This window comes from Lagenorhynchus albirostris, chromosome 13, assembly GCF_949774975.1.
Source record: "Lagenorhynchus albirostris chromosome 13, mLagAlb1.1, whole genome shotgun sequence".
Taxonomy (NCBI): Eukaryota; Metazoa; Chordata; class Mammalia; order Artiodactyla; family Delphinidae; genus Lagenorhynchus; species Lagenorhynchus albirostris.
In genome coordinates this window covers 78262387-78285662 of record NC_083107.1, presented here as the reverse complement: position 1 = coordinate 78285662, position 23276 = coordinate 78262387, and the positions used below count along the sequence as shown (strand labels likewise).

Here is a 23276-nt window from a genome sequence, read left to right as displayed (position 1 = left end):
AAGGTTTTGCTGAAATGAACAATATAGATTTCTGCTCTACAGGCTGTATAGAAATCTTGCACCTTATCAAAATTATGCCAATGAGATTTAAAATTATTTTCCAATGACAGCAAAACCTAATACAGTGGCCACAGGTCAGTAAGACAATATAGCATAATTTAAACATCACTAAAATATTTTAAAATGTAAGTTTGCCAAATCTGTATTATCTTCTAGAATCGGTTCAGGACAGTTATAATATGCTTTCAAATGTTTTCTCAAAGGAGAAAGACTAACGGCGCGAAGTCATTAAAATATCAAAGCCTAATGCAAAGGTTAAAATATAACTAGAACAATTTACTACGTCAAGTTGTTATGATAGAGTACTCTACACAGGAGCGAGTTCAAGTGTAATATACTTAATGCTAATTTTTCAATCAGAGTCAGAAAATACCAGGAAATAACGCTACTCCCACTTTAAAAACACTACTTCAAGCCGTGTTACTAATGACAGTAAGATTTTGGACCCCATGTGCATATAGATTATTTTCTCCTGAAACTGAATTTCAAGTTTTGCTTTAGATACAAAGGTGAAGTTTCTGGCAGCTGTACGTGGTCTGAGAGTGTAATCATCAATATAAAGTTTACACTCATCAAGCACATAAAAACCTGAAGTTCAAATATAAAACCATTCATTTCTCAACAGTCTATATTAGCGCTCTTCTGTTAAAACTACCTTAAATTAAAATACCAACCGATTTCACAAAACAGAGACCTATTTTATAACTCTCATTTTATCAACGGGTTATGCTTCGTGATGTCAGAGCAGAGCAACACAAGAAATATTCTACACGATTTTGATCTGGTTTGTTTGATAGGCAAATTCAAATGGGAACCCTCTTTTAAACTGTATCTCATTAAAGATGGGTTAGCTGGATCCTTTTTCCATACAAAGCATGAGTAATTTGGTGGTAATACACACACCTTCCAAAATAAGGATTAAATTCCCCTAAATTACACTCCTAGTCAACTCACCATCCTTAAGTATCCTTTATGCTCCAGACACTATAATATGCCCTGGGGTAGCTGAGGATGAACATATGATAATGCCTACCTAGGAGCTAATGACCAAAGGGAAGAAACACACACAGAAACAAACAAGTCATCGCATCCACATCCGAAAGAAAGGCTGTAATAGAGATAAGTTATATCAAAGGACAAAGGAAGGCATCCTAGAGGGCATGATTAGGGAGCTGAATCCTAAAAGTTATCAGCAATTTTCAAACTTAAAAAAGAGGAATATACTCCAGGCAAAGGGAATAATGCGTACAAAGTCACAGAAACAGGAAACAGCATCGTGAGTGGAGGAATTCATGACAGATTTGGCACCGCTGGAGCACAGGGCACATGGCAGCGAGCGTCAGAGGCGAGAACAGACAGGGTGGCTGGAATCTGCCGTGGCTTTCTATGCCAGGCTAAGGAATACGGTTACTTTCTAACTGGAGATACGGTATTTTATCTATTTTATATAGCAGCGCATTTTAAGAAGGGGAGTGTCATGAAAAGGTCTGTTTTAGAAGAATACTGTCTTCCGTGTAAATGAGGAAGAGATATGGAAGTAGGGAAACAAGTTTGGAGGATTACAACCATTTAGCAGAGATGAAGAGAGGACAGATTTGAAAGACTTTTCTCAGGCACATGAAGCAAATTTTAGTGACCACCAAAACTATGGAAGAGAGAGGATCCAAGTACGATTCGGAGTTTTCCAGCTGAGAATTAACCCACTAAATAAATGGTGTTGCAATGAACAAAGAAGAAGTTATGTATGCAAGTGCTCAAACTCTAAAGCACCACTCAGTTACCAGCTATTGAATATTATTCAATAATTCAATCCTATTACTTACAGAGAAGCTTATGGTCATCATCTTGTGTCCAATCAACAAAATGTAACAACCAATATTACAAAATTAAAAGGAAATATTTACATATGTAGAGTTACCTCATAGCAAGCATCAGAGTCTAGACAGGTGTAAACATTCTGCTGCATAGTTAACATGTCTTGCAGCAACATTCTCCAATGAGACTCACTGACAGGAGGCTGCCTGGGGGTAAAAAAGAAAATAATTCATGAAATTGCTCTCTTCAATTAGTCAAAAGTAAAAAAAATTGGTACCACTATTCTATATGCCACACAGCTCCCACATGATCAAGAGAAATAGATCTCATTTGAATTTCCAGGGAAAAAAACTTTGATTAAAGATAGAGGGAAGGGCTTCCCTGGTGGCGCAGTGGTTGAGAGTCCGCCTGCCGATGCAGGGGACGCGGGTTCGTGCCCCGGTCCGGGAAGATCCCACGTGCTGTGGAGCGGCTGGGCCCGTGAGCCATGGCCGCTGAGCCTGCGCGTCCGGAGCCTGTGCTCCGCAACGGGAGAGGCCACAACGGTGAGAGGCCCGCGTACCGCAAAAAAAAAAAAAAAAAAAGATAGAGGGAAAAGTTGGGCAGCGACGCATCAATGCCAGAAATGTTGCCAGAGCTGCCTCTGCCGTAGGCTGCCTAGACACAAAACTGATAATGGCAAAGGTAAACAGCTATGAGTTTCTAAGGTAAAATAAAGCACACGGTCAAGTAAGATAAAGCACTTGGAGGCAGGAGAATGAGTCTCACCTTCCATCCTCCTCACCCTGCAGTCGCCAGCAGGGTGCGCTCTTAATTTCAACCACACATGCAGACCCAGAGGGCAGCAGGGGCCACACCTAGCATGAGCCTGGAGGCGGCAAGCACAGCTGGCCAGCTGGCAGCCCTAGTGTTCCTCTCGGTGGGACTCCATGCGGCAGCCCCCAGAGCCTGGGGTAGAGCACTGCGGGGGTTCTCTCCCATCCAGGCGACAGCCCAGGAGCCAGCCCAGGTACGACAAGCCCTGTCAGGTAGCTGCAGCTCCTATCTGGCTTAGGAAGAAGCTTCATTCCCCACAAAGTCAGGACCTTTTTTTTTTTTTAACATCTTTATTGGAGTATAACTGCTTTACAATGGTGAGTTAGTTCCTGCTGTATAACAAAGTGAATCAGCTACACATACACATATATCCCCATATCCCTTCCCTCTTGCATCTCCCTCCTTCCACCCTCCCTATCCCACCCCTCTAGGTGGTCACAAAGCACCGAGCTGACACCTTTTGTAACAATTCCATTGGCATAGTTTTCAGGGTCCCCTCAAGGATAAGCCAGTGACCACACGTGGGAAAGCCAAAGCTTTAAGCCCCTACCAGGCTTTCTAGTTCATTTACACAGTTCCTCTAGGAGCAATTTACCAGTCAGAGATGAAGTAGTGAGGCCTACACTATCTAGTTGATCAAATACCATTTCATGGTAGTATCCAGACTTACAGACTTAAAGAATCAGTGGTTCAGATTCTCCTGCAACAGGGGAAACGGTGTTGTTAACAATGTCACAGAGAGTCACATATTAGCTGCGTGACTATATTTAACATTCTTGAATTTCAGCTTTCTCACTCAAAGAGAATCTCAAAATACGATAAGGAAGGGATGAGATTAATTTTGAAAAAACACAGACAATGAAACAAAATTTTTCCTGAGTATAAAAACAAGCTCAGTTATCTGTATGCATTTGAATAAATTTCTTTGAGCTTCAGTTTCCTTTTTTGTATATTATGATAATTAACTTAAACTAGAATGTATGAAAAGACACTCCCCATATTTTTCTGGTACAAAGTAGCATTCAACAAGTGTGAATGAATAAATCTGGAAGTCACAAACACATCTGTTTGTTTTCCTGTAGTCACATACACAACCACTAATATTGTCTAGTAGGAGGGAGAATGTGCTGTAATTCTCTCTACCTCTCTCAAAAGTTCATCTTTGTTGAATATATGTGAGTTTGGAATCATCATTTATGTTTATTTTCTAGTCTTGAAGTTCTACATAATCATGAATCTCATTGTTTGAAAAGGGTAGGTTTGGTTTTGTTTTCTGTTTGTCAAATACCAACTGGGTGTTCCTTTTCCACGCATCATTTTCTTTCTTATGCATTAAAAACAGGGCAAATAGACCGTGTTTAATAGTACTGCTATGGAAAAATTATGCATTTGGGATCTTTCCTACAAAAATTCTAGTCTTCAGGAATTCTTTTCACCTAAAATTTTTAATAACCATATGCTTCATTTGCTTATAGCATTTTCTATTTGCTACACAAAATGAACAATTATTTCTCTCTGATATGTATTAAAGCTTAAGAGAATACATTTTTTTTTCCAGCATACAAATACACAAAACAAACTGATATATTTGCAAGTCTTCAAGGATAATCCCTGAAGTGTTTCCATTAGTTAGACCTTGGTATGTGAACTCTTTGGGTGGGCTTCAAAGAATTAAAAGACTCTTTCAAATTTGGCTCGCAGGCAGTAAAGTAGCAAAATGTTTGAAAAAGTGAGTGTCCATCTTGCACCAGCTTCATAAAATCAGACCTGGGCACTGTCTAGCTGAATTCAAGTTCTCGCAGCCCAGCTGTTCTTCTAGAAGCCAGCAACACTGGGACAGATGGTATTAATGTTTTCTCACACATGGCTAGCCTTAAGTACAGGTTCTAATTAAAATAAATTATAAGACATTATTTCCAAAGGTCTTTTTAGAATACATGCAGTAAATAAGAACCAAGAGAAGAACCTGGAGGCACTATACAGGAGGTGTGCAAATTGACAGGGAAATACCTGAATACAAACATGATGTATTAGTTACAGCTTTGGAATGGAGGTGTATTTTCCAGCGAGAAATAGTATTGCACTCAAGATAGTAAAACCTGATTTGTGACAGTCAGTGAAATCTGCCACCATTTAGAATATGCATAAGAAAATTTGATAGGTGCTAAAGGCCAAGCCATAGTAGCATATATGAAATAATTAAGATTCATTTCAAGTTGACTACCTTGAAAAAAGAGGCCGTATTCTCTTACATATTCACAGTAAGTAGAATGCCATAAGCAGAAATTAACTGCAAGGACTTTAGAAGTATTTGAGGGATTCAATGGAAGGACAGCAGGTAATCTAGCAGCAACAGTGAGGCTTTCTTACTGAAGAGTAGGTTCTTGACTAGAGCCAACATGATGGGAAATATTGACCCCTAAAAGCTTTTATAGCTGTAAAGAAAGTTTAAGACTTAAATTGTCAACACCTCCTAAATTATTCATTTAGTAATTACTGAGAGAGGGCCAATGATATGTAAGGTTCCAAATTAGATGTTTGGTGACTGTAGCACTTGCCTTAGATAAGCTTATGATTTTGAAGGGAACATAAGGCACATAAATCAATAACTAGAGTAAACTGTTGAAAGAGACAGGGATAAAGAGAGAATTTTAAGGCTTCCTGTAAATCTACAATAATTTTAAGAATTACTATAAATCCATAATAATTAATACAGGATGGTTATTAGAGGAATGATAGACAAACAGATCAATGGATCAAAATAAAGGACCCCAAAATAGGCCCCCGTCATATGGAAAACTGATGTTCAACAAAGAGGCAAATGCAATTCAGTACAGACAGAACAGTCTTTTCAACAAATGATGCTGCAATATTCAGATATTAAAAAAAAATAATCTATACCTTGAACAATAAACAAAAATGAACGGGCCATGAAACTGATTGTAAAATGTAAAACTAAAAATTTTACTAAAAGTGGCAGGAGGAAACCTTTGTGCCAGAAGTTTCTTAACATGGCATCAAAAGCACAATCAACAAAGAACAAACTGATAAGCTGGGCCTCATCAAAATTTGTGAAGTATGCCCTTCAAAAGACACAGGTATGAGAATGAAAAGATAAGGCACAGATAGGGGAAAATCTTTGCAAAGCGTATATCTAATAAGGACTTGTATCCTGAATGTATAAGAAAACTCTCAAAATCAGTGAAGAACCCAATTTTTAAAATGATCTAAGAAGATACACTGATGTCAAATAATCACATAAAAAGATGCTCAACGTTATTACTCACTGGAGAAAGCAATTAAGACCAAAATTAGATACCACAACATACCTATTAAAATCACTAAACTTTAAAAGACTGACCACAGCAAGTACTGACAAGCATGTAGAGCAACTGGAACGCTCCTAAAAGACTGATTAAAAAATAAAATGGTACAAATGCTTTGGAAGACAGTTAGGCAGTTTTTTTAAAAGTTAACCATCCACCTACCATATGATCCTGCCATTCCACTCTCATGGATTTATCCAAAAGCAATGAAAGCGCATGTCCATACAAAGGCTTGTACATGAATATTCATAGCAGCTATATTTGTAAAAGCCAAGACTCAAAATAAACCAAATGTCCCTCAACAAGTGAATAGATAAACAAAGTGCAATAAATCCATCAATGGAATACTAGTCAACAAATAAAATGGAATAAACTACGGATCCATGATACAACATGGATGAATCACAAAGCAATTATGCTAAGTGAAAGAAGCCAAACATACAAAGTGCTTACTGTTATGACCCATTTACATAAAATTCTAGGAAATGCAAAGGACGATGTAGAGACAGCAAATAGGTCAGTGATAGCCTGGAGAGGGGATGGGGGTGTAATGAGGAGAAGCAGAAGGAGGGAGGGGATTATAAATGAGCAAGAGAAAGCTTTTAGGGGTGATGGATACATTCGTTATTTTGACGAGGTGATGGTTTCATGGGTATATACATATATCAAAACTTATCATATTCTATACTTTAAATATGTGCAATTTATTGTTGGTCAATTATAACCCAATGAGTCAGAAAAAGAAAAAAGCAGTACTTTTTCTTAATCACACACAATTATCAATTAATTTTATTACTCACTTACGACCGGTGTGTCTGGTCAATCTAACCATCAGCTTGTGTGCCTCTTCTGAGCTACACTGAGTATTTTTAACATACGAAATTGGTTTCTCAAGTCCATGTTTCTCCAAAATCTCTGACACACTGTAAGTGAAAAGAAAAATTTTTAAATAAGTCTTGCTACCAAACAAAAAAGCTCTAAGAATCTTAAACACGTAAGTAGCACGTAGGTGTTAAAAGTATTTTTAAAAAAAGTAACATAAAGAATGACCAAATTTTACACATTACATTAATTCTCGGCAAAAAAAAGCTAATAATTATATATCAAATCTTATTTCCCCTACTGACTTTTATTACAATATACTTGGGATAAGTTAACATTTTTTAAAAAGCCTGGCGTATCCTTACCTCAAAATCTTTTTTTTATAATTCTCCTGTACTGTAAAAGCATCAAGTCAGCAAAATAAGCCAAATCTATAACTGCAATACCCAGCTTTAACCCTTAACAACCTTAGTGAGTATTCTGTTATAGGCAAGGCTGCTAGAAAAGCAATAAGCAAAGAATTTTAGGGTTGGAAAACCAAAGAAACCCCATAAGGCTCAATCTCCCTCAAGAATCCATTCTATAAACAAACAAATAAGATTTCTGTTCTCATATGGATCTTCTTGAGATATCCTATTCCATAATTATCAGCATTGTATATACACCTTTTCTGTCTCACCAAGTCTCACATTTATGAATTAACCACTACTGGGCTTAGAGAGAGGTTGGACAAAATTCAGTAACTCTTCATAAAGATAAGTTCCATGGGTCACGTCACCTGACATTATATACACTAAAACATTTATCAACTATTAAGGGCCATGAGGTGGAACCGCAAAAAAAAAGTTCTCCTTTAAAAGGTTAGTAAATTAAGGTGAACAGTGAAAGACCTGGGTATCATCCAGAAACCTAAAGGGTGTTACTGTTTCCTTGAGGTATTGAGAGCATAATTTGACTATCAAGACAACCCATGGTTACACCCAGGAACGTATGGTGAAATAAATGACGTATATTATGAAATATTTTTTTATGAAATGATTATGTTTATTATATTGTATTTCCTTGAGAAAGCTCTTTTCAGGTTCATTAGGGAGAAAAAGGAAACCATGCAGATTTGTAAGGAATGAATCTATACTGACTTAACCCATTAAGCTTTGTTCAAACTATGCTCAATTTTTCAGGGAGGCTGGGGAGAAGAGAGGGACATCAAATTAGTAGATTCCCAAATTCTTAAACTTTACATATTACCACTATCAAGTGATGTCATTACCTATAATTTCTATAATTATATATTGGAAGAACAAAGTTTACTAGTCCTAAAATTTCATTTTTAATGCAAATATTTAAAAATTACACACAAGCACATTATATATACATATAAAAATGAACACTAGTAAACAATATTAAACTTCCTGAATAGCAAATTAGAAATTTTCAGTCTCCAAAAGAGACAGTTTAATGCTTCATTTTCACAGTAAAGAATATTGCTAGCGTCACTAATATAATATAACCCAGAGAGTCAATCAAATGTAGTATACCCCAAAAAGGAAAGTCAGGGGTTATAATAAACATTGTTTGCTGATGGATGTAATAACTGCTGAAGGAACTAATATTTCTTATTTACCGACTATGTGTGAGGTACTTTAAATGCTTTATCTAGTATCAATTTCACATCTCATGAGGTAGATATGAGAGCTAAGAAAACCCTAGGCTCAAAGATCACACGGCTAGTAAGTTACAACGCCTAGATGTGAACACAGTTCTACTAGTCTTCAAAGTCCATGTTCTCATTACTGTAGCATTCTGCTAAAATAAGCTAGCATTATATTCATTATTAAGAAAATTCACTCCTAAGAGAGTCAAACAAATATTAGGTGAAAGTGGAAATGATCACTAGGCGTATTTAAGGTAACATTTCTCGGACAGACCTCCTTAATCAGCATGGAACCAAAAGATCGTCATTTTTCTCACCTGAGAATGTGTTCCAGTTGGTCTACCATGTCATGAAGAGCTGTGGTTACCTCTGTCTTCTGACTAAAGGATTAAGAGAAAAGAATTTAAATTAGGTTTTAGTAGTAACTTTTTACTTGAAATACTAAACTCACTTAAGTTTAAAAAAAAAAGTGATGTTTCCCTTGTATTTAATATATGACAGTATCACCCTGTCCAAATAAAAGGTCAGTCTTATCTCCTATACTCATTCAGCATCTTTCATGACTCAAAAGAGATTAAGATAAAAAATACTGGAATATAACAATATTCTCTATTACAGATTAGTGAGATATGGGCAATTATTTTCCTAAGAACTTTTAGTTCAGTTCTGCTAAAAGCAAAAAAGATTTATATATCAGTTGTAGTCTTTCTTTAAAGAAGTGGTAAACGATAAAGCCATCATTTATTTCTCCTCTTTTAACCAATGAAACAGATTAGGAACCATGGCCCTGCACGCTGGCTTTCTCCTAGTCCTATCTATTCCACCTGTGACTCCCCTAGGACTTTTCCATTAGGATTCTATATACTCAGGGGACTTCTCCCATGTCATCATTCACTCTGCCTCCACTGCAATATTTTAAAACGAAAGAGAAGTACATAGCCATCATACAGATAATTCCTACCGGGAGTGGAGATAACAAGCACTTTTCATTTTTCCTTTCTCGGGAAAAAAGTAGACGGGGGACTAGGAGAAACATTACCATGAAAAAGATGATAAACTAATAAAAACATGGCTGATAGGGTAGATTTAGCAGGGCACAACGCACATACAAGTGCAAGGGATTTGGTAGAAAGGTTAAGCAACTGCTATAAAAGCCCTCTGCCACCCTCTGCAACTCTGTGTCCCAACCTTGGAGGGACGACTCTCAACTGAGAACCACTGTACCTGACACTCTCAGGTGCTTTCCAACCAATGATTCAACTGAATTCCAGCAATTCTTAGGATTTAATAAGAAAGCTAAATAAAAATCTTTATCTGGACTTGGAAAATTAAAAATGACCTAACTGAACACAAAAGTCTCACTATCTTTATTTTTTTATTATTATTATTTTTTTTAGATGTTTGGGGTGGAGTTTATTAATTAATTAATTTTTGCTGTGTTGGGTCTTCGTTTCCGTGCGAGGGCTTTCTCTAGTTGTGGCAAGCAGGGGCCACTCTTCATCGCGGTGCGCAGGCCTGTCACTATCGCGGCCTCTCTTGTTGCAGAGCACAGGCTCCAGACGCGCAGGCTCAGTAGTTGTGGCTCACGGGCCTAGTTGCTCCGCGGCATGTGGGATCATCCCAGACCAGGGCTCGAACCCGTGTGCCCTGCATTAGCAGGCAGATTCTCAACCACTGCGCCACCAGGGAAGCCCACTCACTATCTTCAAAACGATCAATCTGTCCTGGTCTAAATCTATGTGGCAATTATTTCATGCAATTTACAAAGATTATACTATCTTTTTAAACCAAGTTTCAGGCCTTGGACTAGAGTGATAAATTAGGGCATATTCCACTTAAAGTCCTTCAAAAAAAAAAAGATCATTTATCGGAGATAACTTCAATTAACATACTCACTCAGAAACAATATTTTTTAAATTATCATTTTGTAACTCTACAATAAACATTTGTCACTGATTTTCAGAATATAGCGTTCTTCCTCTGTGAACTAACATTCACAAACATAATGACTAAAGATTTTTTTCAGCCAGATGAAATGTGCTGCCTAGGTAAGATGTATAAAAATTTAATTTCCTAAATAGTGAAACACAGTTAACCATTTGGTAAATACCAACCATTTAACCACTAAAAATAAACGACCGGTCACTGGGAGAACGTGAATTGACGAAGTTGGCACGAGGAGGAAAGAGAACCAGATGAAGTATTTTGAAGGCCTATATTTTAATACTAGGCTAATTTATAATTGCAAATTATTTAGAAAATTATAATTATGAAATACAATCATTAAGAAATAAATGGAACAACAAAAGAGTACCATGCTATTTTTTATGTTTACCAAAAAAAAAAAACCTGTTAGATCAGAAACCATTAATCTGAAGCCAAAAAAAGCTTTCATCCACACATACACAAGAGGCATTTCTTAGCCTACACGTTCTTTGAAAACAAATATACTCATCCTCTCATTATAATGTCTACATAAAAAATGTTCTTTTAATATCATCATTCAATTAATATCATGACTTTCTCCTCATGGTAGGAAAATTACTATTTAAAAGTTAATAGATGAGCTCTAATTGATATTTATGCTTATTTGATCTCACTGAAGAACTAACTGAAGAACTAAGTCTAATACCTTTATTTTTAAAAATTGCACATGTCAGTTGGAAGTGAATGATTTTACCTAGATGATTCAAGGACAACCAAGGGGCATCAAGTGGGCAGAGGGACCATCAAATTACCCACCTAGACCCTTTAAGGAAGAAACTCCCCACCACTTCTGCTCTCTGAGATGCTTGTTAAGAAGAGGATTCTGCATCTCTTGTCACCCTCTGGGAAGAGCACCTTGACTACTGATACTCTGATATCCACTGGGCTGAGGTTTTTAAGTGATGAGTAATGACAGTTTGCTAAAAAATTGTTAATACAATCCACGTTACCAGCCCTTTGTTGCCTACTGAAGGCCCACGGTTCCCAGAGGTACACCTGCTGCTCTTCACTAAGGATGGGAGGGAGCTTGCGGTCATATCTGTACAGGTTTGGGTAATAAATAGATGCTGTGATTGTAACTCTTCCTACATGAAGACTCCCTAAACCTGGACTGAGGAAGGGAAGTATTAACTACTAGTACAGTCTCCATTTAGCTTTACCAGTAACAAGGTTAACTGCTTTCCTTCTTGGGGGTCAGTACTTAGACCCTTAATGAGAAGAGATGAATAATCAGGATCTACAAACCACAAACCACCCAACATTTCTGTAACATAATACACAGAATCTAAGATTACCTTACCCACCCCAAAATCAAAACTGAAGCAAGACTGACAATCTAGCTGCTCACATATAAGGCAATTTCCCAAGGACTCCTATAAAGAAAAGCCTTCAGCTTGTCACAAGGCATCCAATCAACTTTTAGTATCTTAGATATAAATTCATGGCCAAGAATCACTAGACATGGAGGAAAGGTCCTCACAGTAAAAACAGAGATGCAAACAAACAGAATATGAAAAATCAGAGATCACGGTGGGGCAAGGGTAATGCAAGGTGCAGAAGTGAATTTATGCATCTGTGAAACAAGAGCAGGGTATTACTTTGTTTGAAAGTGAATGAGAAAAAGTTCTTGGAATTTAAATAAGAAAGCCAAAATAAACTTTAAATTCAAAATACGGATTAGAATATAAAACTATAGAAATCTCCCAGATCACTTAACAAAAGATCAAAACATGGGAAAAAGAACAAAAAGAGCAGTAAATAAATTTAAAATGTGCAAAAATAGAGAAAAAAGGACATGCAAATAAACTTATCAAGGAAACTTAACAGGAAAAAAATGTAAGAAAATTTCCCAACAGTTTGAAGGACATGAGTTTCCAGGTTGAAATACACGATTTAAATGAACAATGATAAATTCAGACTCAGAATAAAACACATCCTTATGATACTTCAGAACACTAGAAATGAAGGGAAGGTACTGAAGTATTCCAAAAAGGGGAGGAAAAAGCCATAGAATAGCCTTGGACTTCTCAACAACAGTGGAAGGAGAAGACAAGAGTGATGCCTTCGAAACTCACAAGGAAAAGGATCAGAAACCTACAATTCCATACACAGCCAAGCCTTCCGTCAAGTGTAAGGATGCAATTATGATATTTTTTTGACATATGATAGTCTTAAAATAAACATGCTTCCATGCAATATTTGACAGGAAGCTATTCAAGATTATGTTCCATCAAAATAAGGGAATAAGTAAAGAAAGGAAAAGATAATCCCAGAAATGCAATATGCAACACAAGAGAGACGCAAACAAAAGTCCAAGGATGAATGCTGCACAGCAGAGTAGAGAACAATTCATAACAAAGGAAGAGAAAAGACAATTCTAAGAAAGATGTTTCAAAAGTAAGAGGGAGAGAGAGAGAGACATAGAGTGAAAAGAGAAAGGAGAGATTACTAGATATTTTTGACCTTGAAAAGGAATTTTACACTTCTGTCAGAAGAGTGAAGGAGGTAAATGGAAACAAAAAACGACAAAAAAGGAAATTATTCAATCCACGAAAAGCAAAAAGTTGCATAAAAAGGAAATATAATCATACCCAGCTCTGTGTAAACAGTATATACATAATCATAATGATAGAAATACCACTTTGACTACACTGAAAAAAATGGTTAAGAGAAGTAGGTATGGGGGAAGGGTAGGCTTCAATGAAAGGAAGTCAATAATCATCTAAAATTGTAAAATCAATAAATAGCAACGTTAGCACAATATTTTAAAGGAGGCAGGCAAAGTCAAGAAGAAAAGCATGATCTATAATGAGTGCTTACTTTTAGAAGACAGGTATCAAAGGATGGGGAAGGAGAGCAACCAATAGTTTTTTACCGATTACAAGTCTTCCTGTACCCTGATTTTAACTAGTACATACATTATTTACTGTATGGTTAAAAATTAGAAGGGGATCATGTTCCCTTGGACTTCATGATTCTGGAATAGCACCTCCTCATCCCCACCAATTTGTTTTTCTCCATGGCACTGACTTTTCAAAGTGAAAAGACAATATGACCTGTAGAATATCTCACAGTCTGTATTTATCTTTTTCTTCATGGTGTTATTTAACTTGTTCTCTTATTCCCTACATTGACTGTAAACTAGAAGTTTGGCTTAAAGGATTGATTAGATTCAGGGTAAGTAATTTTACTTCATACTGCTTCTCACCAGGAGGCACGTATGGCTAGGCTGCCTGATTGTAAGTGATGCCATATTTGATAACTTGATCAAAGGTGACGGCAGTGAGACTTAGACTTTATAAAGGTCAATTTCCCCTTTGCAATTCCCCAAAAAAAAATATTTGCTAAAGGTAATACTTTGGTACCATGCAAATATCCCGTCCCCGTCAATTTTTCACCTGATTTCAATTCTATTAATGACTACATGAAACAATTATTTCACATTGGGTTGCAAAATCACGTGACTTCTATCATTCATTTCACACACAAAAATAAAAATTTCCTTGGAAGGAAAAGAGAGGAGAAGAAGAAAACCAAAGCATGAGGAAGACTTCTTGTCTAAACACCTGAGTTTGCAAATGAGGAAACTGATGACCATAGAAGTTACGTGACTCAGCTGTAGTCACAAAGGCTTAGAAACAGCCCCACCGATTTTTCATTCAGTTTTCATGCCTTTCCATGTGCTGTTATTAACTTCTCCAGATATGAAATTTATAATATGTACTGTGTGTTAAAAGAGTGATTAAAGGAATGATTGTTATGTGACTTGCAAAGAGAAAATATAATCTGATTTGCATACCACTAAATGAGGTATGTATATCCATGCATTATTACTTAGAAGTTTTACTCTGGGCAAGGGCCAAGAACAAACAATTCATAGAAAAAACACAACTAGCCCATAAATAAGGAAAAAGCTTAATTAGAAACACAATTTAAAACAAAGAGATATCACTGTTTATCCACTTAAGAGGGTACTTTTTGTTGTGGTGGTAGTGATATTCTTGCTTGCTTTTTAATGGATAATTATCAAGGTTAACGAAATTATAGTGACGTCCTATATACTGTTAGAAAAACAAGTGTCTATCTCGAGACAACAGGTTTGTGCGTGATCTCATTTTCTTCTTTATATTCCCAAAATTCTCTATAATGAACATTCAGAGAAGCAACATCTTCATTTTAACTGTTAGAGTAAAAAGACACAACCATAACAAAGGCACACTGTGGGTTCTTACCCATATCCTCTCTGTGGCAGACATTCTAATAAGTCATAGCAAAGAGCGAGCTGGTCATTTCGTTCACAGTTATAGATGCATTCTAGTGCTACTGCCATCAGTTGGTCCTGATCAGGAATGATTTTTTGCTGCAACTAGAGAAATAAAGCATGTTGTGCTAAATGTCAATAGATTTACATTCAATTTTGCCATATCCCAGTACCACTGTCAATAGAATATTAAATAGCGCAGTTAATCAGTCACAGAAACAAATCTTGGTTCTTCTTTGGCTTACAGACTTTTGGGGTCTTTAATTATTCTAAACGAAATTGCATTTTAATTACAGAATCAGCAAGAAAAGAAAATTTGTACCCATAAGATATGCATCTGCTGAAAACAGATTCTTCAATTCATGACCCATTCAAGATAAAGTAGATAGAAGAAACACAGTGAACTAAAAAGGCAATTCATTAAAAACAACATTTCTAACCCTAAAACCAAATTTTATGTGTTTCAATCACAAAAATATATAAAATTCCTTAACTAATATTCAGAGATGTTCAAACCTACTATTTTTCAGTGTGCATTATGTATTAGTCATTTAACACAACAGTATTGACATTCTATTCGAAAGAAGTCGCATTGCAATGCGGTAATATTCATATCCCAAAATACACTCCATATTTCTGATGCAGAAAAATGGCTATTGGGGGTCACTTTCCCATTGCAAACCACAGAGACCCATTCTTAAAGTATTTTCTGGATATAAAAATAACAGATTTGTGCCTTGTTTTTCTCATCTATAAAACTGGAATATTAACATCTTCTTAATAGCACTGTTGTGAGGATTAAATAAATTAATACATGTAGAATGCTTATGATATCTTCCTGCTTCCTGTCTTTCCCTCCCTGAGACGCTGAAGTGTCGCTTGAAAGTTAAATGTTCTAGAGTCCCTATTTGATCAGGCATGCTCAAAACCCTTTAGTAGACCTTCAGCGTGAAAGGTAAAGAGCAAGCTTTTTGCCTTCCACTCAGGCTCCTTCATGGCCTGGTGCCCACCCACTTTTCCAGTGCTATGAATCACTACCTCTCTGCTCAAAGTTTTAGTCCACTCAGGTTAAATAACTTGCCTTTATCTAAACATATCACTAGTCTGATTACGTCCCCTTGTCTTATTCTACTCCTACCTGGAATGTCTTCTCGAGGAACTTCTTAAAACCTTAGTCTCTAAAACCTCCCGAATACTCCAGTTTTATGTCCATTTGGCTGACTTCAATTGGACTTCCCCAGATTTCCAGAGTCTCTTGCTTATACTTGCTAACTGCTGGTCCAATGGATAAATCCTCATACGACTCTCTACATGAATTCTTTTTCCTCTCTGTACTCCCATGGCACCTTTCCGTTCTCTTCCTATGCCACTCAGCATATCCTTCTTAATACACTCTACTGTGTACGTGAATCATAAAGCTCACATTAAGATACTTTTCACTGTTGTCCTATCAGACTCTCTACAGATGTCCAACTTCATATAGTAAGACACACTTCCTTTTATTCTCATTATTCCTGTACTAATATCTCAGTGGTCACTATTAAACCATCATTTGTCCCACCTCAAGCTAACAGAAGGGGGCCCATTTAGGACTTTCCAAGAAATCAATAAACCTTCCCCACCATGGGCTGCTAATTATCTCCCATATTGCATAGCAAGGTAAAATGTAACAAAGTCATAATTTCTTTCAAAGGGTCTTAAAATTATGCACTAGTAGACAACTAGAAAAAGAACAACAGATGTTAAGCTGGAATACTTGGGAAACCCCAGAGAAACAAGCAACAAAAGAAATCAATGAAACAGTGAAAGAATCACTGAAAATTATCATACAAAAATCAGTAACTTTCATATACACGAACAATAAAGTTAGAGAAAATGAGGGTAAATAAAACTCAATTTGTAATGTAAGCAGAAAATTAAGTGGTTAGGAATAGATTTAACAAGAAATGTGCAAAACCTATATAAGGAGAAGTTTTAAACACCCCTGAAAGACACTAAGAAAGATCTGAACAAATACAATGATGTCCCCTATTCTTGAATAGGGTGACTGGACATTATACTAAAGTTCAGATAGAAAAAATATATATACAAGAATAACTTCTGAAAAACTGGGGGAAGAAAACACTACAGAGGAGTACTACCCATACCAGACTATAAAATCTCTATAATTTAAAACAGTGTGGTACTTAGTATATGGACAAACAGACCAATAAAACAATAGAGAAACTCTAGAATTAGACTCAAAACAAATGGAAATTTTGTATATGACAAAGGTGGCATCTCAAATCACTCAGGTACAGATAAACTTTTTTAATAAATGGTGCTGCAACAACTAGGTAGCATAAGGGAAAACATAAAATAGATCCGTATCTCACACCCTGCAAAAGAACACACTCCAAATAGATTAGGGGTCTAAACATAAAAATAAAGGCATACAAGTACTAGAAGAAAACATGAGTGATTTCTTCTTTAACCCTGTAATGGGAAAAGGTTTTCCACCATGTTTCAAAATACAGAAGCAATTTAAAAAAAAATTGCTCAATTTGATTCCACAAAAAATAAACTGTAAAAAATTCTGCATGACATAATACACCATAAACAAAGTCAAAAGACAACCTACCCACTGGGTGAAATATTCACAATAGAAACCACAGAAAAAGGACTAATTACACTAATATATATGAATTTCTAAAAGTTAAGGCACAAAGAAACAAAAATCCAAGTGAAAAATGGGGAAAAGGCAGGAATGGACGGTTCACAAAGACGACAATGCCCCTCAAGCATATATGGGAAAATGCTCAAATTCACTCATGTTTAGAGACGTACGAATTAAAACAACACAGAAAGGTAATTTTTCACCCATCACGGTGGCAAAATCTTTTAAATATGACAACAAATTGTGTCTACAAAGTTGTGGAGAAACAGCCATGCTCATACATTGCTGGTGGAAATGTAAATTGGAACAACCCGTCTGGAGAGAAATGTGGTAATACCAACACAACCCTGCCTTTAGAGCCCGGAATCCCCTTGCAGTAATATACCCTGAAGATATGCCAATAATACAAAATAAATATAAACAGGTTACTCGTTGTAGCACTGTTTGTAATTGTCAAATACTGGGAATAGCACAGAAAACTAGTGAGACTGGGTAACAGTTTTCAATTTTATATTTTAATTTATATAACCACACATGGCTAGTGGCTACCATACTGAACAGCACAGTCCTGGAGGCACTTTTCAATTTCCTAAGGAGTGCGGGCCCAAAGTAGGCCAACAGGAAATTGCAGCTGAGAGTTTACAGTGTTAAGGAGACTTCCCCATTTGTCCCCATTACTGTAATACAGTCTGGTATCTACAAGCAGAAGGGCCTAGTAAGTATTCAATACTTCTAATTTGGACTCCCAAAGGACCACACCCTAGGAATACGGGAGAATTGGAAATAGGACAGTCTTTTTGAAACCTGAAACAGCTCAATACCCGATCAGATTAAAGTGACCTTCACCGTAGGAGAATGGTGGGAACAGTAAAAACAGGAGTGGCATATTCCATATTCCCCCAAATTCTAATCTATTATACCTGGGTTGGGCCTAGAAAATTGTTTTCTTTTTAATCCATATAGTTCTGATGCACAAATGCATTTAAAAAAAAAACAGTATAAAAGACAGAAAACGATACGAGAAGGTAGCATATTTTATTCCCAAGTCATCTTTATCCAGACTTGCCCAAGTTACTTCACAAGTTTCACTTCCCAAAGAGGGATTCAAGCAAAGAGCAATGGCTTAAAATCAGAAATGAGTGCTTAAAATCAGGATGTTATAAAAGAGAGGAAGAGTTTGAAACACATGAGATAGTTGAAAAGACAAATTTGTATTTGTCTTATTGTTCCCACTATTCGCTCCTCTTTCTAGTAGAGGATTGTTCTTCCCTGCCCCATTAACACCAGGTGCGGCCACAGAGCCTTCAGCCTGTGAAATGTGAGAGGGAGTAATCTGAGGCACTGGGAGCTAAGCTTTAAGAGCCACTGTGTGGTTCTTTGTTCTTTTTCCTGTGCCACAAGTTAGAAAAGGGGACTGTTCTTTCAGCCTGAGTCCTGGAATGAACAGGACATGGAACACAGCAGAAGCCCAACCACAGCCTACACGACACTTGTGAGAAATAAACGTTCGCTGTTGTCAACTACTAAGATTGCAAGGTCATTTGTTAATGCAGCACACCTTAACCTAAGCTGCTGGATACAGAAATCACGGCTCCCTTTAGAGCACTAAAAACACCTTGTGCACGATTCATGGCAGATCCAAGGTAAATTCTTTTCGCGAACAGTCAAGGAAAATAAAATAAAAACAATGCTCCAAGGACAATCCTAGCACAGCAAATAAATGTAACCAAGTGATCTAAAGCATCATAATGAACCCAGAGTCAATCATTCACTCCTTCCTTTGCCCTGCCCGAACGCACGGAGCACTTGCTCGCTACAAGGCACCGCGCTAGTGCCTGGCAGTACAGACACCGGAGACAGAGCGGACAGACCCAGGAAGCAAAGAGAGGGAGAGACAAACTTGAACAAGCAATGAGAGCACAGTGAGATATGCATTATTCTAGAGGCAGCTACAAGGCCCACCCTAGCACAGGTAAGTCCCCAGAGGTTTCACAGCAGAGGGAGTCTTGGACAGCAGGATCCTGAAGGGTAGGCAGGTATTTGTTAAATGAAGGAAAGGGGTCTGATTATCACAAGCAAAGGAAATAGCCTCACAGAACACAAAAAGGCATGAAAGAACCTGATAGGGTCAAGAGGTGAAAAGTTAGTGTGGGCAAACCAGTGCATTCATGAAGGGAAATGAGGCTGAAGAGGTAGACTAGAAGCAGACCGCAAAGAACCTTCCACGCCAACATTTACCCTGCAGGCAATGGTAGGCCACCAGAGATTTTCTGTAGACCATGACATGATCAAATTTGTGCTGTGGAAAGATAACATCGATAGAAATAGAGAGGGTGGATTGGAAAGGAAGAGCCCAGCAACACCATTATTCTCTGCTTTGATTTTGACATATGTCAAGAAAGGCAAATGGCTATATATTTTATTCAAAAGGCACATGATAAATTACCGAGTAAAAACAACAAAAAGCTGACTATATACAAAGGATTTACAAGACTCTGTAAGGAAGAAGGATCACAAACAAGATTACTCGAAGAATTTAAAGTCACTTCTTTCTTCCTCATAAAACATTCATATTCAACCCATCCTGCTTCTCACATAGCATTCTGCTGTCATAAGCAGCCCGCCCTCGGCTCATGGTAAACCACGCCAAATTTAAAATCAGAATACTAAGTGGAAACTGCTTATGAGAAGATGGAAAACTTTGAATAGCCAATGAACAGAGATATTTCTGACAGACAGCCCTTCCAGAAACCAAAAAATGTGTGAGATTAACTAAGCAATGCTTTCCTTTTCAGCTTGATTATAATGGTCTATGACCATATACCTTAGAGGACATCAAATTGCTAACAAAGGCTAGTACAAGGAGTACTTTCAATTAGAATTTAGGATTAGAAGGGGCCTTCAATGCTTCTGCTTGAATCCCAACCTAATGCTTTAACTCTCACTACAAAGTCAGTGCCTCGAGTGACTACGCCACTCTGCTTGAGTCCCCTCCAATGGAAAGGGAGCCACTATCCCTTGAAACAGTATATTTGATTTATGGTTAAATTAAGAGGTTATTTACATTTCAAAAGTAACCTGCACTTAACAAAACGATTTATCACCAGTAAATCTGAACAACTATTTGATTTCTATAGAAAAGATAGATAGATAGATGATAGAAGATAGACAGATAGGTCAGTCTTCAGCAAATATAAGAGTTATTAAGAATAATTATAAGATCTCCTTATGGGATCCTAAAAATTTTAACAAATATTTTGAAGGTCCTCCAGGGTAGAAGTCTTTTCTTCTTCTTCTACTGGTGTTAACAGTAAAGCATAATGGTTAAGAACACAGCTGGGAAACTAGAAAACCTATGTTTGAACCCAAGGTTCCACTCCTTACTGTGACCCCGGGCAATTGCCTAACCACTCTGTATCACGATTTTCTTTTCCTGTAACAGTAATATAATCAAAATATCTACATCATAGGATTGTTACAAGGATTAAATGAGTTAACACTTGTAAAGTGCCTACCTATAGTAAGAATTCAATACCTTTCAATTATTAGTCTTTTTGGTATTGCCAGTTTCCACAAGGTAGTAAAGAGTCAACAAACTTTGGAGTAAATCAATCAAGGTAAACATAATCTTAAAAACTTCCAAAAAATTTTTGGACTAAACTGCTAAAACATTTTTAAAGAATAAAATGATAACTACTTCTTCTGTTTAAAGAGAAATTACTTGCAAAGCCTAGTATTAAAAAATTTGTAAACAGAACCTAATTCTGTAGGGAAAAAAGTACAGAGATTTTTTAAGATGTTAAAGTTTCTACTTACATCAGGCTTGGAATGCTGAAATATCTTCAGGGGAAATTTTAAGTCTCCTTTAGCTAAAGTTACTAAATATTCCTTTAATAGCTCATTAGCCACACCAGGAGACTGTTTCTCACAACGATGAAGAAAGGGAACCATCCACTGGTAGGCACTTGTCACATAATTGTCCTCAGAACACTGAAAATGTAATTCACCAAAACAAACACACGTTAAATTAAATACCTGATAATAACAGACAAGTTAAAGCTCAAGAATAATCAGACTCGTGTGAAACAATGAAAGCCCAACACTTTCTAAAACATACTCCAATTCACGCCTCACAAGGAGACTCACCTTCTGCCTGGGGTTGGTAGAGCCAACAGCAGCAAGAGCACTGTGATCCATCTCTTTAGTACCATGACCACCCTAGTACCATGGTACATGGTACTAGGTCATGACAGCCTAAGCCCAGCTCTGTAAGACAAACACGCTGCTGCTACTATTACTCCTACTGCTGCTCAGTCCTGAGGTCTTCCAGAGCAAAGAGAGATTCTACCTCAAAAGTGTATGTATGTGTATGTGTAAAAAGAGTTAGCGGGTGGGGGTGGGGGTGGGATAGGCCAACAGAAAATGTGAAAGGGAAAAGAACAGAGAGAGATACGCATAAAGAAGCTCTAGAAAGGAGTCACTTGAGAAATCCCAGATTCTCTTCCACCCTTTTCCTCTTCTTCTGTTTGTTTTACCCCTTCACATCCACCTTCACGAAACTCCAAATGACACACATAATCTTACTCATTATCCCTGAAATTATACAATCCTTTCTCATCTTTATCCCAGGAGATACACCTGAATCTCTTAAGAGGCATCTTGCATGTAACACAACTCAATTTTCACTGGGTGGATCATAGGGAAAAGAAATTAGTAAGAGAAAAGGAAGGTGGGGACAGAGGGAAAGAGAAAAGGGGGATTGATAAGAGAAAAAAAGATGGTGAGAGGCATGAGAAAGAGAGGAAAAGTGGGCTCAGCAGAAATCGGTTCCTAACTTTGGAGACTGTACTCCCCCCACCCCGAGTGACCCCCCCCCAAAAAAATCTAAGAATGGCCAGGCAAATTCTCCTTCACATACAAACCCTGAAGCCAAGATGTTTTCTTCATACAACCACCCAGCCAATCATCTGAATATACAAGTAGTTGGGAATTTTAACAAAGTGAGGATTAGAAACATGATTACGAGAATGACAGCTAATTTAAATATGCCTCGCTAGAAGGGGGAAAGAAAGTCATATACAGATAACTATGGATGAAGGGCAAAGAAGGTACAAAACCAGCCAAAGTGGTTCTGGATGCCTTCAGTAATTTATTCATAAAACTTGATTTTTTTTTTTTTAAGTCAAGAAACCTTCCTTTATTGACTAAGTTCTCTGGTTTGAAGGACACTACATCTTTGGCTTTGAGACACATATTAATCAAAGTACATATAGAATAGTTAAAAAGAAAGTTTTAAAATAAAACCTACACTATTCATCAGTAATCTTAGTTTTTCAATGTCTTTCATCTGCTGGAGTTCTTTCAAGGTTAGGGTTAAATCACACCCTGCTTCATAAACCAATGCTTCCAGAGTAACCAAATTATCACAGAGAACCAGCAAACCAGGAATATTCCGCTCCATTCCAAGTCGAATAAGTGACAATGCACAGTCAACCTAAAATGGAAAGGCAATAGTAAGTCTCTGAGTATTATATCTTTCTTTTCCATATATTCTAAAGTAAAAGCCTCTAGTATAGAATCTAGCAATAATCCTTACAATCATTTTATATAAAACTGCATTACTACATACTTTTTTATTCAGTACAAAAACATCAGACTTCTTTATGAAATATATTAGCACCAAACTGTCCCAAAAGAATCAAATAATCACCAAGAAATACTGAAAATAAAAATAAAAGAAAGACAACCATCTTCAATTTGTAGAGCATTACAGTTTACTGAGCTGTTTACATATATTTGTCTATTTAATTCTCAGAACATTAACAAGCAGGAAAAAAATAAAAATAAAAAAACATAGCTAGGTAGTGATAATGTCAAATT

General features: G+C 36.9%; 1 protein-coding gene across 1 annotated transcript in view; it reads right to left on the bottom strand.

The window, feature by feature from the left end:
- Positions 1-23276, bottom strand: part of NBAS (NBAS subunit of NRZ tethering complex) — a 336980-nt gene that overhangs the window by 173555 nt on the left and 140149 nt on the right. Inside the window, exons 24-29 of the mRNA XM_060168734.1 lie at positions 22705-22890; positions 21213-21386; positions 14712-14845; positions 8811-8873; positions 6818-6940; positions 1979-2081 (exon numbers count right to left, since the gene is read on the bottom strand). Of these exons, the coding sequence (XP_060024717.1) occupies positions 1979-2081; positions 6818-6940; positions 8811-8873; positions 14712-14845; positions 21213-21386; positions 22705-22890 (783 nt within the window). The remainder of the gene's footprint in view (positions 1-1978; positions 2082-6817; positions 6941-8810; positions 8874-14711; positions 14846-21212; positions 21387-22704; positions 22891-23276) is intronic.